Genomic DNA, 17,785 nt, shown 5'->3' on the forward strand with positions numbered 1-17,785 from the left:
GCTCAGCCTGTAATACCACGCTTTGGGAGGCTGAGGTGAGTGGACTGCCTGAGCCCACGGGTTCGAGACCCACCTGGGCAACTTGGCGAGACCTCATCTCTACAATAAATCAAAAACTTAGCCGGGCGAGGTAGTGCACACCTGTAGTTCCAGCTACCTGGAAGGCTGAGGCAGAAGGATTGCCGGAGCCCAGCAGGTCAAGGCTGCAGTGGCCAGCAGTGGCCACTGCACTCCAGTCTGGGTGACAGAGTGAGATTCCAACTCAAAAAAAGAAAAAATATCTGATCCCATGCTACAGCAATTTTTAATTCACAGGAAGACATAATGATTGCTGCTTGAAACAGAACAAGACAGTCTTATCTGTCTGACAGATAAGCTTGTTGCAGTCAGTATAAATTTCCAGAAACTTTAAGAATCAGAATACAGGGTACTTTATATCTTTTTTTTTTTTTTTTTTTTTTTTTTGAGTTGGGAGTCTCACTCTGTTGTCCAGGCTGGAGTGCAGTGGCACGCTGACAGCCACTGCAACCTCTACCTGCTGGGCTCGGGCAATCCCTCCGCCTCAGCCTTCCAAGTAGCTGAAACTACAGGCACCCAATACCACTCCTGGTTTATTTTCTGATTTCTTGTAGAAACAAGGACTCATCAAGTTGCCCAGGCTGGTCTTGAACCCCTGGGCTCAGGCAGTCCTCTTACCGCGGCCTCCCAAGTACAGGGATTACAGCCTTGAGCCACCATGCCCGGCCAGTACTTTTTATCTGTTTATCTCAGAGTCTACACTTTTAGTATTACTATGCTTTAAATAATATGCTGATGATAAAGAATTTAATAAGCTTTTTGATATTTATAATTTATACCAAGATGAGTTAAAATTAGAAATTGGATTAGATGACTGCCCTTGCATAAAGAGTTCGTTATCTTTTACCTTCAATAATAGTCTCCCAGGTTAGCAAGTAAGAGGCCTGGCCGGGCTTGGTGGCTCAGCCTGTAATCCCAGCACTCTGGGAGGCCGAAGTGAGTGGATTGCCTGAGCCTGCAGGTTCGAGTCCCTCATGGGCAACTTGACGAGACCTCATCTATACAACAAATCAAAAATTAGCCGGGCGTGGTAGCGTGCGCCTGTAGTTCCAGCTACTTGGAAGGCTGAGGCAGAAGGATTGCCGGAGCCCAGCAGGTGGAGGCTGCAGTGGCCGGAAGCGGCCATTGCACTCCAGTCTGGGTGACAGAGTGAGACTCCAACTCAAAAAAAAAAAAAGAAAAGAAAAGAAAATAAGAGGCCCAGTAACTATGAAAGTGTAAGAAGAGAAACCTCATAACTCTGCCAATCTTTGTCTTGTTTCTTTAGTCACTGAAAACAGTGCTGTTTGAGAAATTAGCCTTCTTAAAAACAGAAAATTTTGAAAAACAGAGTTGGAAGCCACACATGCCGTTGTTAGGAGCTAAGGAAAGAAGGACCATCTTAGGAGTCATCAGAATATGAAGATTATCTTAAATTTAAAAAATGCCAAGCTAAAGATGTTAGCAAAGAAGAAAAGTTTGGATGGTTTCTCCACCATGTCAACACAAGTGTTTTCAGAGCCTACTTGATACCCAGTGGAGGACAAGCTTCTTACCAAATTTAGCTCTTCATTCTGTCTTACTGCTTCAGAATATGAATCATCAAGTTTTTTCTGCAATTCAGTCAACAGATCTTTCAGCTGCAATGAAGTTTAGAGTTTAAGATTGATCTCCTTAAGATATCCCACGTTTTGTAGGCTACTCGGAAGCTCGGCCACAAACAACTTAGACTGAAATATCACTCTGTTGTAAACTTAATTTGAATTTATCAGTAAGTTTGAAAAAATTCTGTTACAAGTACCTCTCTGACTTCTGTAACATAGGTAGATCGTTCAATCTCTGCCTTCTCTAGTTCCATTTCCAAATGCTCTCGTTCTTTTCTCAGCTAGCAATGCAAGAAGAAAAAGATAACACATTTAAGATTTCCTTTCATGTTTCCCCACAATGGGAAGTTATGACACTTATGAATACTCTTAATGCTAAAAATTGAGTCCACAGGCTGTAACAATCAATCAAATAACATACATTTTCAATTTCCTTATTTTCTCTTCTTAATTGCTCTAGCTCTTGTTCTGAAGATATAAATGATGACTGCATCTGAAATGTGAAACAATTAAATGACCAAGTAAACCACTATGGATATAGACATTTCTACTTTGTAGAATTCTGAATTAAAAGATAATTCAGAGGTTTTGAAGTGCATCTCATTTAAAGTCATACTGAATTTTAAAATACCTTAATAATGAGTCACAGGTGATTTAAATTGTTGTCAAAACCTACTCCATTTGTATATTAGGCCCAGCTAAAGTGCTTAACTTTTTGTCAACAATTAACTGATAATTAGCTGTATTTAACGCCCAAATGCATTAATGTAGTACTATCATCAATTCTGAATTCTACACACCTTGGCCCAAGAAAATAAGTACCAGATGGTACTCTTTACCACACCCAAGTACACGGGAGAAAAATTAAGACTGCACAATAACATTCAGGTCCTACAACAGAACAATTTATTAACTTTTTCTTGAATTCTGCCCAGGCTCGGTGGCTCAACCTTTGGAAGGCCGAGAGGAGTGAATTGCCTGGGTTCGTGGGTTCGAGACCAGCCCAGGCAATTCTACAATAAATCAAAAATTAGCTGGGCATGGTAGCGTATGCCTGCAGTTTCGGCTACTTGGAAGGCTAAGGCAGAAGGATCCCTGGAGCTCACCAGGTTGATGCTGGGGTGGCATGAGCATGCCACTGCACTCTAGCCTGGGCAATGGAGTAAGACTCCAATCCAAAAAAAAAAAAAAAAGAATACACAATTAAAACCAAAAAAGAATTCTATAGCGTGAGTCCAATATCAATATTTTAAAACTAATTTTGAACGCACACTATACCACTCTATGTCACTACTCCTTAGTTGTGCTCTAAGCCAGGTATCTTCAAACTCGGGTGGGCATCAGGATCCCCTGAGGGCTCATTAAAACACAGACTGCTGCCCCCCACTCCCCATGCATGTTGGATTCGGTAGCTGGGTTGGGCCCCCGAAGTGCGCACTTCTCACACATTCGTAGGTGACACTGCGGCGGCTGATCTGGGCCCAGCAACGCTCGGAGAACCACAGATCTGAGTTGTATTTTGTAAATACCTGTTGAATAGTCTTTTGTGACTCGTCGACCTTAACTTTCCATTTATTTTCTTCTTGTTCAACACTTCTCTGTAGCTTCTGTAAAATTCCTTCCTATAGACAAAAGTATAGTTGTTTTGAAAAATCCACGTTCTAATGCCAAGATAAACTATTTAGGCCATGAAGGAATGAGTTAATGATTTAAAAATAAAGTCAAAATGTAGATTAAAAATCATTTCCTACTGTTTCTGCAAGGACGGATTTATATTTTTCACACTCTAGCTGTAACAATGTGTGCATTTCATCAGCTTCTTTCAACTTGTGCTCTAGAACCTGCAAAGAATGAAATAAAAATGCTATAATTTTACCAGAAAGTTTTGTGCTTCAAATTTGTTTCACTACTTAATGGCAAATTATGACAAACAGTTTCAAACTGTTTTATAAGAAAACACTACATTTCAGTCTTTCTAGGTAGCAATGAAATTCAATTACCTTTTTGTTCACTTGGTTTCTACTAATAAAACTGTTTAAGTCTGTTTACTACAAAATATATTAAACAATATTATAAATAGGCTTGCTACTCTGTAGCCAGGTGATAAAATCAAAGCAGAACTATGTGAAATCAGGTCACAATGCCTATGTTACATACACGGGAAGGAGGATTTTATCCATGCCACTTGAGGTACAAAAAAATAATAATAGTAATAATCCAATTTCAGTAGGCAAACATAAAAACATATTCAGTTTCTGAACATATCTAATGATGTATTTGGGGACACTTTGACAAACCACTGAGATCCTACCTACCTATCCCAACTAGGGGTAAATATCCAGTTTTAGAAATGATTAAGATACCAAGTTAAAGAATAGTAAACATTAGCTATGCACAAATTAAAAGCAAAGAAGGTATACTATTTCCACAAAAATTTACACAAATGAACCACCGTCTTACGCTTTCTCAAAAGATCCTTAACCTATTTTTCCCAAGCTCATGAAGACAAACTTTCATTTTTCTTTTTTTTTTTTTAATATTTTTTATTATGGTTTTGTGGGGTACTCACTTTTTTCTATGTTTGACTAAAATACAGAGTTCATATCTTGAACTTACCTTAACCTCCTCTGAACCTGAAGTTCCAGCCATATATTCTTTTGCCTTCTTTTCAAATCCATACAGCCATTCACTGTAGCTCTGTAGGAGGAGAAAAGTAAAAAACCATCAATTTCCGAAAGAAAAAAAATCTAAAATGAAATAGATCAAACATTTAAGAAACCTACATAGACAAACACTGCTCTGCTAGAAACTTCAAAGATTATAACTAGTGAGTGAGTTAAACATAACCCAGTCTTGAAAACAAATGCTAAGAATATATCTGTGTACTACAATCAAAATAAAATCTTATCCATCCCGACAGAGAACTCTGCTGCTGAAGTCTAGAGCTGCAGGTAGAAAACCTGTGTTCAAACCTGGCCTCCACCACTTACTAGCAGCAGGACTGATGGCCTCAATTTTTAGAACACAGAAAACCCAGAATAAATAATTTTTCAAAACAGTTTTTCAGATGAAACAGTTCTTACTTATGTACATACGTATGTATGTATGTATTTAAAGTGAGAAAGCAGGAATTACTGAGAGAGGACGAAAAGCTCCCACAGTGGGAGGGGACCCGAAGGGGTTGCCCCGAAACAGTTCTTCAAAACTGAGAATTCTGAGTTTACAAAGTAAAAATTCAACTGACGATGTCCTATTCAAAGGATTTCAAATTCTATGATGGTGCTCCACAGATTCTGAAAGTATTTCATTCAAATAAAAAAATATGTTATAAAGTATCTTTAAATCATAATGAAAAATGATACACATACACATTTATTTGTTTAAATCCAGAGAAGCTCAATTTGCGCTGACAAGCCAGCCGATGTAAATATGTATAAATTGTAGCTTTAGCAATTACTCCAAATTTCAGAACAAATTATTCTAAATTTTTATGCTTATCTGAATTTTAGACTCTAATAAAGAATATTTGTTAGATTCAAGAGTTGTAGTGTACAAGTAAGGATTTGCTACCTAAGTCAGCTGCATGCACATGAAGTTTGGGCTTCTAGATGGCTCTCACTCCCCCAGCGGTGGACCAAGTACCTACTGTGTTACCATGTGCCCCTTCCTTGCCCTCCAGTCCTCCTTCCCCTAGCAGTGCCTCTGATCCCACCCTGGAGCTCATGTGACTAGTGTTCAGGGCCCATTGTTAGACACTTTAAACCAAATTTCTTATTCTCCTCTAAGTATTTGGTTTAGTTACATTTGAGGGGAAAAACAAAAAAGGAACTCTCAAGAAATTGCTATTAACTGCTATAACATAAAGCTTTACTTATGTGGCTGAATTAGAATTCTCTATAAACTATCAAACGAAAATAAAAAACAAAACTTGATGATGATATCAACCCATAGTACAATACTTTTAATATCAAATTAGCTATTTAAAAAACTCCATTTAACATTCTCACACTCTAAACTTGAACAAGGCTATTTGTTTAAACAGGTTACTAAATTTACTTATACCACACCTAGCACCTGTGGCTAGGAGTCAGAACTCCTTGGAGAAACAGCTGATTCCAAGTGTGAGATAGGAAACATACAATCAGGAGCATCATCATACCATAAAGCATATAAGCGATCAAAGCTTAGCAGTATTATGTCAAAAGGAGTCAGTAACCAGCCTAAATAAGCTTCCATGGGCCAAGGAAGACAAGCAGACATTACCAATCTCCAGGTGAAAGTGCACACCGCCACCTGGGAAGTGGTCCTGCCCCCGTCCCATACTACCCATCCTACCCCCAAAATATTGAGCCTCAATTTGATCAGGAATCTACTGACTACCAATTTGTGGGATACACAAAGGGGAGAGGAACATCCTGAACAGCAATGTCTTCAAACCACCAGATTAAAAAAAAAGGAGGGGTAAAACTTGCTGAAAAATAGAGGGGAACCAGTGCAATAAAAAGAAACCAGTCATATGTTGATCTGATTTGGTCCCTGATTAAAACAAACTACAATGCGTTGTTATTATTTAGTTAAAATAGGCAATTTATATGACAACTGGAGAAATAACTTTAGCTTGAGGAAGTTAACAGATTACCAAAATCTTGAGTTTTAAAATGTAAACAACATATTCATATATCAAATACATTAAGAAATGAAGTGTTACTAAAACTAAATAACAATTTAAAATCAAGTTCCATTTTGCATGAAGCCATCAAGAACATTACAGTATTCGTTTTTTATTTATTTATTTATTTGAGTTGGAATCTCACTATGTAGCCCAGACTGGAGTGCAGTGGCACGCTCCTGGCCACCGCAGCCTCGAGCTGCTGGGCTCCGGCGATCCTTCCACCTCAGTCTTCCAAGTAGCCGGAACTACAGGCGCATGCTACCATGCCTGGTTAGTTTTTGATTTATTGTAGAGACGAGGTCTCGCCAAGTTGCCCGGCAGGTCTCGAACCTGCAGGCTCAGGCAATCCTCTCGCCGAGGCCTCCCAAAGCACTGGGATTACAGACTAAGCCACCAAGCCCGGCCTAGTATTCATTTTATTAACCATTAATCTGAGACTTCATCTCTACAGTAAATCAAAAAATTAGCCAGGTGTGGTACCGCGCGCCTGTAGTTCCAGCTACTTGGAAGGCTGAGGTGGAAGGATCGCCAGAGCCCAGCAGGTCGAGGCTGCGGTGGCCGGGAGCAGCCACTGCACTCCAGTCTGGGCGAGAGAGTGAGACTCCAACTCAAAAAAAAAAAAAAAAAAAGAAATATTTCTTTCCCAAATATGTTTATAATTCTCTAAATAATATGTCTCACATGTAAATTTTATAAACTACAACAAAGGTATCAGGTGAATACACAGAAATGAGTTTTGAACCAAGTTACAGATCTTAACTACTCAAAAGCACCTTAGGTTAACAATGGGAAAGATTAAGAAATCAGTACATTACTGAAATCAAGTGCAGAGTGCAAATGATGGCTCTTGTTCACATCTTTCTTGAATAACGATGTCATGTTAAAAAGTAATAAATCAGTCTTACCAAACTAGAAGGGACAGACACCTTTGGAAATAATTTTCTGAGAACATCTTTAGACTCCAACTCAACAGCTTCTACATGTTGCTGTCTTTCCTAAAGCAAAAGATGAACCAAATTAAACTTGCAGGAATACAGAATTTGAAAAACAAAAACATTAAAAAGCTATCATCTTTTACATTCTCAGGGGAGAAAAAGCCAGTCTAAAAAATACTTTAATACTGAGAAATGTTAAAATTTCCTATTTTAAGATATTAAAATGCTTCTACAGAAAAAATCTGCAAAATCTCTAAAGCATCCTACATGGCAAATGTTTTAGCAATATGGACACTTTCCTTGGCATTGGAAATCAAGTGATTTGCCTCTCCAGGAACAATTCAAAACATGCGCGTGTGCATACACACACACACACACACACACACACACACACACACACACACACACAAAGAGAATTCTTAAAGTCAAAAAATTTACAAAGCATCTATACTAAATATACGTTGGAGCAACATAACTAAGGCTTACTGACTGCTAAATTTCTACTAAAAAATGAGTAGCTGATGGACTATAATGTTATGGGATTAAAATGGCAAATTTTATATTTCCAGCTTCAAGGTCAGGTGAAAATCTTCATGCTAAACCAAAGCAGAAAGGACCATCAAAATCTGATGAATGGTAGGGATGGGGAAAAGGAGAGAACAAGGAGAAACTAATGGCATATCACTTCACTAATGCCAAGCATTAAGGCTAATTCTGACACTCGTATATAGACTCTTGTCAACTGTAAATTTAAAGGCAAATACTACAATGTGTAAGTCTAAATTTTCTGATTTTAAATCCAAGTCTAATGGATATCAATTATAGACACAAAACCATGGTTTGTCAAAATTAGGGTAAGACTTGATCACACGCAAAAAAAAAAAAATCTAATGTTCAAACTATCTATCTTTATCGGATTAAAAATGACAACTATAAAAATACACATCTAAACCAAGCCAAGAAAACTGTCTAAAAACAACACTCAAAGTTTAGCAGGTGACAGGACAGCAAGCAAGCTAGAAACATCTCAACCATATCTTTCCCATGTCAATTAGAGGTGAATTTTGAAATCAATTACTGACTCAAAGTACACGCACTTCATTTTACGAAATCCAACAAGTGAAAATCTAATTTTACACAATAAAAAGCTAGAGATTCTGACATATTCTATATAAATACAAAGCTGTTAATTAAGGAATACTGGCAGTATTTCTATTTATTTATTTATTATTATTATGCAGTATTTTTAAAGTAAGTGTTTTCATGGGGTATTTTCAAAATCATTTGATAACATTCACGAATTTTCAGCAATACACCTAACTGCATAAAATAAGGTATATTCATTCAAGGAAAATAAGTATTTGTCATTTGGAGACATTAAGAGGTAATTTTTATCATTTGATCAGAGAAGTGCTAGAGGAATCTTTAAAGAAAATCAGTTATAGGAAAGGAGACACCATAGAACAGCTTTCTGAAACTTACCAAGGACAAAAGACTCTAATTAAAGGAAATAAGTGTCTAACAGAGCAACAAAGATAAGACGTTACTTTTTTTTTAGTTGGACCCTCACTCTGTCGCCCAGGCTGAAGTGCAGTGGTACACTCACGGCCACCCCAGCATCGACCTGCTGGTTCCAGCGATCCTTCCACCTCAGCCTTCCAAGTAGCTGGAACTACAGGCGTGTACTACCACGCCCGGCTAATTTTTTAATTTATTGTAGAGACGAGGTCTCGTCAAGTTGCCCAGGCTGGTCTCGAACCCGCAGGCTCAGACAATCCACTTGTCTTGGCCTCCCAAAGTGCTGGGATTACAGACTGAGCCACCAAGCCCAGCCCAGAAGTTACTTTTATTCTATACTAACAAATTTACCTAGAAAGTTTTCATTTGACACAGTAGTTTGGTTATAGACAGCAATTTCCAAACCCCGCTTACATCTGGGAAAGATCTAATAATGAAAATTGATTATAATTTGCATATCAACTTTATCTAAGTAAAGCATATCTTTCATGTGACCTCCTTCAGTCTTTGCTACGTAAAAAACATCCTGGATAGACAGTATGTCATCCTCTGTTACATTCTAGATCAGCTGACTGTTGCTTATTTCCAGCATTTAAAACATTTAAAGTGTTTCACACAGTTCCTTCTTATAGCACAATTTATGGCACTGGGTCAGTCAACGTCACTTTACACCTACACTGTCTATGGGCTGTCTAAATTCCATTGAAATATGGAAGACTTTGAATTCTATTCTCTGCAGATGTTTAGCTACAAGATGGCATCATGCACATAAATTCTAGCTTTCTTTTGGAGTCATAATATGTCAAAATGCCAATGCAAGTGGCATATAACTTCTTGCATGAATGGCATGATTAGCACTGTCTGGATACCCAGTCAAATTAACAATATAAAAATAAAAAGGTAGCGCTTAACAGAAAAAAAGCAAAGTTAGAAAAACACCAGAAACTATACCAATGCTCTCAATGCTGACAGACCTAATTATACATTTGAAATCATACGCAATGAAACAATAATATCCTACCTGACCTAGGTTCTTCTATTCTCTGATCTAAATTTCTCTTGTCCCAATACCTGCCAGCTATCTCAAATTCAAGTTTCAGTTAAAATTACAGCCAAGTGAATAAGTATAGGTAAATACAAATCTGTTAAACTAAAGGAACTGTAACTACAAACATACTTGCTAAAAAAAAAATTATAAAACTATGCTGTGCTTAAAAAAAGCTCTTCAACTGTCACTAAGACATTTAAAAATCAACAGATTATCTTGGCACACAAAACACCTTAAGAATGCTGAAATGCATCACATAGGTTCTTTTCTTTACCTATGTAAAATTCAATATGCCTGTTCCATATTTATTCTTCGTGGGAATTTTCAAAATACTTGACTGAACTGGCACACTCAATTCTCCAATCTTTACAAACAACTTCTCAATTACAATTCATTTGAAATCTTCATACCCATCAAAACAACCTAAGCTCAAGGAGAATGTCCTCCACTGTTTTGAAGTCAGAGGGGGCAATATATTTCAGGAATACTTTACCCTATGGTCAAGAGAATTATTCCTTAATACTAATATTCCACACTGAACATTACACGTATGTCATTACTATCCAATATAGAAAGTTTGAGTCCACCGCCTCTAATGAATCATCCCCAGCAACACGCCCAAAGAAGACTTTTCTCACTTTTCCACCTTATCTGAGACAACTTGGTATGCCACTCCCAATCCAGTTCATGGTACATCCTATACATTCAAATGTTTGTTAATTCAGTTAGATTTGTTTGGTTCAGAGTTTTCACAAAGGTCCTCTTAACAAACCCAAAAGGTACATACTGTCTAACAAGAGGTTAACAAAGGTCTTTTGAGACTCTGCAGTTTAAAGTAGTGCCCAACAAAGCCCAAACAATTAGGCAATCACAACAAATCAGCATGCCCAAAATTAAAGCTTCAAGGAGTAGATGAAAAAGCAAAAATGGTCAAGATGACAAATATGGATGACAAGGAGAGTTTATATTTAAATTGCAGCAAAATCAAATGCTTTAGTCTGATTTTAAGACAAGCTGCAGATTTTCTCTGTTCAGCAGATTGTTTCTAGGAGTTAGCATTACAACCTTGGAAGTCTTGTTCACTTTGTCCTGCAGCATTTTTTCAGTTGATGCCAATGCTTCCATTGCTTCCCAGTTTTTCTCCCGAAGGTCCTAATCATTTTTAGAAAGAATGATTTCAGTTTATCCATTATTGAAAGAGTTACGCTTTTTACTTCATCAGTATTTTGCACTGCATTTAAATGCTGGTTACTGCAAAATTATTTCCATGGGAAAATATGCAAATTAGCAAAAAATAAAAAGCAATGTTTAGAGTTCGAATGAGAAAATAAAGATGCCCACTTTCTATGTTTTAGTATATACACCAAATATGCCAGCTTTTACAATAATTACTGTGCACATATGACAAAGAAGAAAATATTCAAAAGTAAGCACACAAACCAAGTTTGCAAGTATGATTTCAGGCACACCAAACGTTACAGGATTAAGACAAAACAAATATAAAAGAATTACAAAAGGTTCCTCATGTGATTTTTAGACAAGGCCTAATATCACTCATGGCACTTTCCACTGCAGCATAATTCTCTTTTTCTCTAATGATGTTTCAATACAATTAACACGTTTCAAATCTACTTATGACCGCTGTACTAACTCACTGTGTTCTGTATCTTTGTGGCCAAATGCTTATGCCACAAAACAATCTGACATGAATGAGCTAGCTGACAGAGGCAAAAGGCAAGGCCGGAAAGCTAGAAAACGCCTTCTTTTGGAGGAGAAACAGAGGTCATCAAAAACTGAGATCTGAAAGATCTGAATTTTAACAGCATTTCATTAGCAAATATAAAGATAGGCACTATAATTCAGTCATTCTTCAGAATTAAAAATCTAAACAGACAAAAATCAACAACAAAATGAAAAGCCAATAATCACCATTTATTAAATGCTTAATTATGTGCCAAACACTGTAGTTGGTACTTCACAAATTCTCATCCTTGCAACAATCCCATGAGGTATTTATTCCCATTCTATAGTTGGGGAAACCACCGCTCAAGTAAGTTAAGAAACATGGACAAGTACATACAGCAAATGAAGGGGCAGAACTAGAATGGCCGGACGCTGCAATCAGCTGGACTCCAGTGTCCTGGCTCTTTTCACACAGCCAATGCCTCCAGCACTGCTGCCACTGTTGCTGTACTAGACTGGCATTACCATGCCCTCCTGATCTCAGAATCCCGATAATAAAAGACAGCTAGGATGTTAGCAGTGTATCGATAAGCTCACCTCAAGTTTTATGGCTAAGCAATACTATTAGTAATGTTACACAAACACACAAAGGTCAATTCAGATACCTAATTTTGACAAACTCAGGAGTGCAAGAAAATGCCAACTTTTAAAATTAACAATTTAACATAGCCTTTGAAAAATTTGACTTATAATAGAAAATACATATCCATTTATTAGCAGTACCCCCTTAGATTGCAATAACATTTTAGCCTTGCTCAAGTCATAGCAATCACATTTTTTATGTGTAAAAATTCCTTTTCTAGCAAGAAGGCTTGGATTCTACTTATAGGTGTCACCTTCTGATATCAGAAAACTTAAGAAATTCATTTAAATGCATTGTTTATCTATTCAGAAGTATTAGAGTTTGTATTTCTTAAAGCACTATCAGTTCTTATTTAAGTATACATTTATTCAGGTTCTGGGGCCTCTAACATTTTGATTACCAAAATATGAACGAACCACCTCTTAGTTTAAAAGCAAAAAAGAGGTTTCAGGAGGCTTTGAAAAGAATTATTGACCATACTGGATTTGAATAGTGGCATTACTTTTAGTTTACAAGCAGACCAGTCCAATCTAAGTAAGAGGAAATACCTTTGATTTTAAAATTCTGAGCTGAAAAAATAATTTTCCAAATAAAAGTTCAAAAAAAGCCGGGCTTGGTGGCTCAGCCTGTAATCCCGTGCTTTGGGAGGCTGAGGTGAGTGGATTGCCTGAGCCCGCAGGTTTGACAGAGTGAGACGACAACTCAAAAAAAAAAAAAAAAAGTTCAACAAAAAATCAACTGCATTTTTAGTTAAAAAACCGAAAGTATAATAATTACAGCCACAATATTTAGAATGATATTCAGAAGTGTAAGAATTGGGTTCTTCACTTACTAAAAAATAATCTGCTCTCCAATTAAATGATTACACCAATAATGCCCCCCAAAAGCTACACACAAAACAATAGTATTTTCTTACAAAGATTAAGAAGTCTAAAGTAAAAGTAGATACAAATTTAAAAATCCCTGAACCATATTTCTATGTGAAAAGTTTCATTCTGATAAAGGTTTACTTACATTGTTTTTCTTCCTCTGGTATTCAACAGCATCCTTCAAAGACTCTAATTCATTTTGGAGACCACTTATTTCTTTCTCTCTTTCTGAAATTCTAAACCAGGATATGAATACATATAGCCAAATTTTAGGTAAAGAGTAATACAACTTAGATTCCTACCTATGAACATTTGTTACTACCACAAACAACAAACAAAAAAACCCAACTAAATGATACTTTGAAAGGTGCATTAACTTAATAGCTTAGCAATTGTTTACCATATAAAGTACATCCTATGAATTCTTAACTTCAGAAACGATTTTTTTTTTTTTTTGAATTGGAGTCTCACTCCATCACCCAGACTGGAGCGCAGTGGCACGCTCCCGGCCACCACAGCCTCGACCTGCTGGGCTCCGGCGATCCTTCCGCCTCAGCCTTCCAGGTAGCTGGAACTACAGGCGCGCGCTACCACACCCGGCTAATTTTTGATTTATTGTAGAGATGAGGTCTCGCCAAGTTGACCAGGCGGGTCTCGAACCCATGGGCTCAGGCAATCCACTCACCTCTGTCTCCCAGAGCGCTGGATTACAGGCTGAGCCACCAAGCCTGGCTCAGAAATGATTTTTAAAATACCTTTCTACAAAAAACATGACACACTGAGGTCTGTACTAAAGAGAAATCTTATCCCCTAAGACACAGTTCATGAATATGTGAACTGTTGTAGTCTTTTTACCTGGGTAAGTACAGTAGCAATTTTCAGAAGACTTAAAACCAATATAGAAACAGTCCCTTAAATATATATATTTCTTCAGAAGGCAAAAAAGTCAGTTATGACTCAGTGACTAATCCACAACAATAGTACTAAACACTAAAAGTGAGCTAGGTGCTTCCTTGTCATTTTCATACCAATCTCAAGTTTCACATTTTTTTCTGGTACTGTTCAATGAATTAATTATTTCCAAGAAATGCAGAAAGCAATGTCAAAGACTCACAATCAAATTATGCTCTAGTTGTAAGTGGCTGGATAGAAAGCTGAACACAAATAGCTCTTCCCTAAGAACAAAGCACAATATAAGGGGTTGGTAATCTAGGGCTCTAGGCCTACAGACTGGTTTTTATGGCCCTCAAATTAAGAGCTATTTTCACACTTTTAAAGGAATGTCTTTATACATAAACACACGTATGTATGTATTAGGCCAAGATGAAAAAACACTGAGATTCCTTACATCTCCTATTAGCACACTTAATATGGCTGAATTTAAAATATTTAAATACACTCATTTATCTGAAATGGCATGCCCCGAAATGTAGCCTATTAGAGAAAAATTATAGGCCGATAAGAAAAATGTCTCAGTAAAAAAAGTTCTCCTTAGATGAGACAACTATAAAGACGACACATTTTCTTAAAAAAATGAAGTTAAATCAAAATTCGATTACACAATGATAACTAGAAGAAAGAAGACTCAGGATAATTCAGATAACCGAAGGTGATCTAGTAAAGTCTTCAAGGTAGGGTTTCATTTGACTGGATGTCTTCTAATGCCTAAAAACAATCATCTCCTTCAACAAAACATTCCAAAGAATCTAAATACCATTAAAAAGTCACCTTACTCAGCCAAAGGCAGAGCTAAGCTCTACTAATCTACAGTGCAAGATATACAAATAGAACTGTGAAAATTAGGTGACCATCTGCAGTTACAATAAATTGCTTATCTGAAAAATGTTTAAGCACATAAAAATACTTTCCACTTCCCAAACCATGACTCAAACATATTACTTACACTTTTAATAATTCTTCTTGAGGGGAAAAAGAAGATGCCTATTAAAAGAGTTAAATGTTATTTCAAAATAAAGCTTTTTAGAAGACCAAAAAAAACCTAAATTTCTTCTCAGATATAAACGAAACAACACCAAAAATAAAAATAAAAATACCATTTATTCCATATGCCAGTCACCTTGACTTTAATCCAGCAAAAAAAAAAAATTTTTTTTTTGAGGTGAAGTATCACCCAGGCTGGAGTGTGGTAGCACAATCACAGCTATTGCAGCCTCAACCTGCTGGGCTCAGGCGATCTCTCTGCCTCAGCCTTTCCAAGTAGCTGGAACTACAGACATGCACCACCACATCCGGCTAATTTTTTTATTTATTGTAGAGGCAAGGTCTCGCCAAATTGCCCAGGCTGGTCTCAAACCCCTGGACTCAGGCAATCCTCTCACTTCTGCCTCCCAAAGTGCTGGAATTACAGGCATGAGCCATTGCACCTGGCTTACTCCAGTAATTTTAATAAAAACACATAATTTATAAAATGTACTGAATGCTAAATCCAATCTTCATTGTCACTACATACTAAGCAAACTCTTCATTTAACAGTATTTTACCAATTTCCTACTATGTGCAAAGTACTGAGGTAATACCTTTAATTTTTATGCTGTTCAATTCATATCTTACTACATAACAGTGTTAAGCTTCCAAAAGTAAAAAACAAAAACAAAAAACACTAAATGAAATTAAAAGAAAAACAACTGAATGCTAATTTCCTCACATACAACCAAAAGTTAATTATACATAATATGTAAGCGTATATAGTCCTTGATGACTATAATCTTCCAAATGAAACTACTATAACCAGAAAACATACACACAGATACAAAACAGTGCTGCACTACTATCTAAATTGATATAGTACTTGTGTATATACTTCATAAGTTTTATTTTATCTTGGCTATGGCACAGCAAATTGCTTTGTTTTATAGGAAATCTGAAAAACTTACAAATAAAACATGTATTTTATTCTCAATGAAAATGCAAAAATAGCAAGAATATACATAGACAAACACTGGTTGTATAATTTTTTTACCACAATGAAATGCAAGACATCTAACAGTACCTACCTGTTGGTAGTTCTGTTGTTTAAGCTGCTCAATGTGGGATTGAAATGATCTGTTCTCATCTTGTACCATCTATTTAAACAAAAATTAAAAATGAGTACCTAAACAGAGATTTTTATTTTCCACATAAACTTCTGAAACATATACAAGTTTTAAAAAATTCCAAAATAGTAGTTATTTTAAAAGGGTATAATAAGCCCTTTATTAAAAGTTATGATAAAATGAGAGTAATTACATTTATTAAAAATATAATAGTAGTCTAGAAGTGGATACAGCTCAAAGGAACAGAACAGAACCCAGAAATAGACCCAAACACCTCTAAAAATATAATATGAGCCGGGCTCGGTGGCTCAGCCTGTAATCCCGCGCCTTTGGGAGGCTGAGGTGAGTGGATTGCCTGAGCCTGCAGGTTCGAGACCTGTCTGAGCAGCAAGACCTCATCTCTACAATAAATCAAAAAATCAGCCGGGCGTGGTAGTGCATGCCTGTAATTCTGGCTACTCGGGAGGCTGAGGCAGAAGGATAGCCGAAGCCCAGCAGGCGAGGCTGCAGTGGCCAGGAGCAGCCACTGCACTCCAGTCTGGGCAACCGAGTGAGACTCCAACTCAAAAAAATAATATATATATATTATTAATTTATATATATATATAAAATGTGAGATGACATTTCAAATCAATAGGGCAAAGTTTCTTGACCTTGACTTTAGTGATATGTTGGGCTGGATATTTCTTTGTTGAGGGGGCTGTCCTATTTATTCTCTGTGGGACATTTAGTAGCATCCATGACACCTCCAGCTACTAGATGTAGCAGCATCCTCCCCCAAACTGTAACAACCAAAAGCATCCCCAAATGTTGAGAAATGTTCCCTGGGAAGCAGAACCACTGTAGTAATGATGGATTATTTAACAATGTGGCTAGCCTTCTCTTTTTTACAGGTTAGAATGTTATTCGCGCAGCTTACTGAAATAAATTATATATACACAGGCTAAACAAAAAAATAAATTATAAATGTATTAGGAGAAAACGTGAAAATATTTTTATAATCATAGAGTAAGAGACAGCTTTCTTCCCAAGATTTAAAACTGGGAAGATTACTTATATTTGAGTATATCAAAGTTTTAAACTCTCAGAAGGGAAAAACACAAATGAAGTCAAAAGAAAAAAACGGGAAAATAAATCCCCATATATAATGACAAAAGGTTAATTGTCCTTATTATACAAAAAAGATATTAAAAATTAGTAAGAAAAAAAATCAACCCAGAGGAAAAAAGTGGAAAAACTAACCAATATGTGCAGAAATGTTTAACTTCTCTCATAATCAAATGCAAACTAAAAATAATCCTATCATCTATTACACATACTATAATGTTTTCATCTTTGTCAGTGTTGGAGAAGAGGAGGAAATTGGCCTTAGTTGGTCAGAGTATAAATTAGTAAAAACACTTTTGGAGGGGAAAGTGGTATTGTCTAACAAAATTTAAACGGAACCTCTTGATGGGGGGAGAGAAAAATATGATAAACTGAACCCTCGAAGCATGAAACATGAACAAGACTAATCCACGATGATGCAAGCATCCATACATTTACAATCACCTCAAATCAATGTTCTGTAAGCACTCTGAATACTAACTACATGAAGTTGAAAAGACACTGATTTTCTATTTAAACTATCATCTCTTTCAAACAAACAAAAATCCTGAATAAATCCTGACCCAGAATTTCACTTCTAGGAATTTATAATACAG

At 36.6% G+C, this 17,785-nt stretch overlaps 1 protein-coding gene across 3 annotated transcripts in view; it reads right to left on the minus strand.

The window, feature by feature from the left end:
• Positions 1-17,785, minus strand: part of KTN1 (kinectin 1) — a 91,767-nt gene that overhangs the window by 11,559 nt on the left and 62,423 nt on the right. For 2 of the 3 annotated variants that reach the window (XM_021718237.1, XM_021718236.1), the window contains exons 30-40: positions 16,044-16,112; positions 14,933-14,970; positions 13,175-13,265; positions 10,900-10,986; positions 7,239-7,328; positions 4,278-4,358; positions 3,413-3,502; positions 3,191-3,283; positions 2,083-2,154; positions 1,859-1,942; positions 1,614-1,697 (exon numbers count right to left, since the gene is read on the minus strand). In XM_021718237.1, the coding sequence (XP_021573912.1) occupies positions 1,614-1,697; positions 1,859-1,942; positions 2,083-2,154; positions 3,191-3,283; positions 3,413-3,502; positions 4,278-4,358; positions 7,239-7,328; positions 10,900-10,986; positions 13,175-13,265; positions 14,933-14,970; positions 16,044-16,112 (879 nt within the window). The remainder of the gene's footprint in view (positions 1-1,613; positions 1,698-1,858; positions 1,943-2,082; positions 2,155-3,190; positions 3,284-3,412; positions 3,503-4,277; positions 4,359-7,238; positions 7,329-10,899; positions 10,987-13,174; positions 13,266-14,932; positions 14,971-16,043; positions 16,113-17,785) is intronic. The other variant, XM_021718238.1, reaches the window with a different exon arrangement.

The sequence above is a fragment of the Carlito syrichta genome, unplaced genomic scaffold (genome assembly GCF_000164805.1).
Source record: "Carlito syrichta isolate Samal-C Ts95f unplaced genomic scaffold, Tarsius_syrichta-2.0.1 Scaffold311979, whole genome shotgun sequence".
NCBI lineage: Eukaryota > Metazoa > Chordata > Mammalia > Primates > Tarsiidae > Carlito > Carlito syrichta.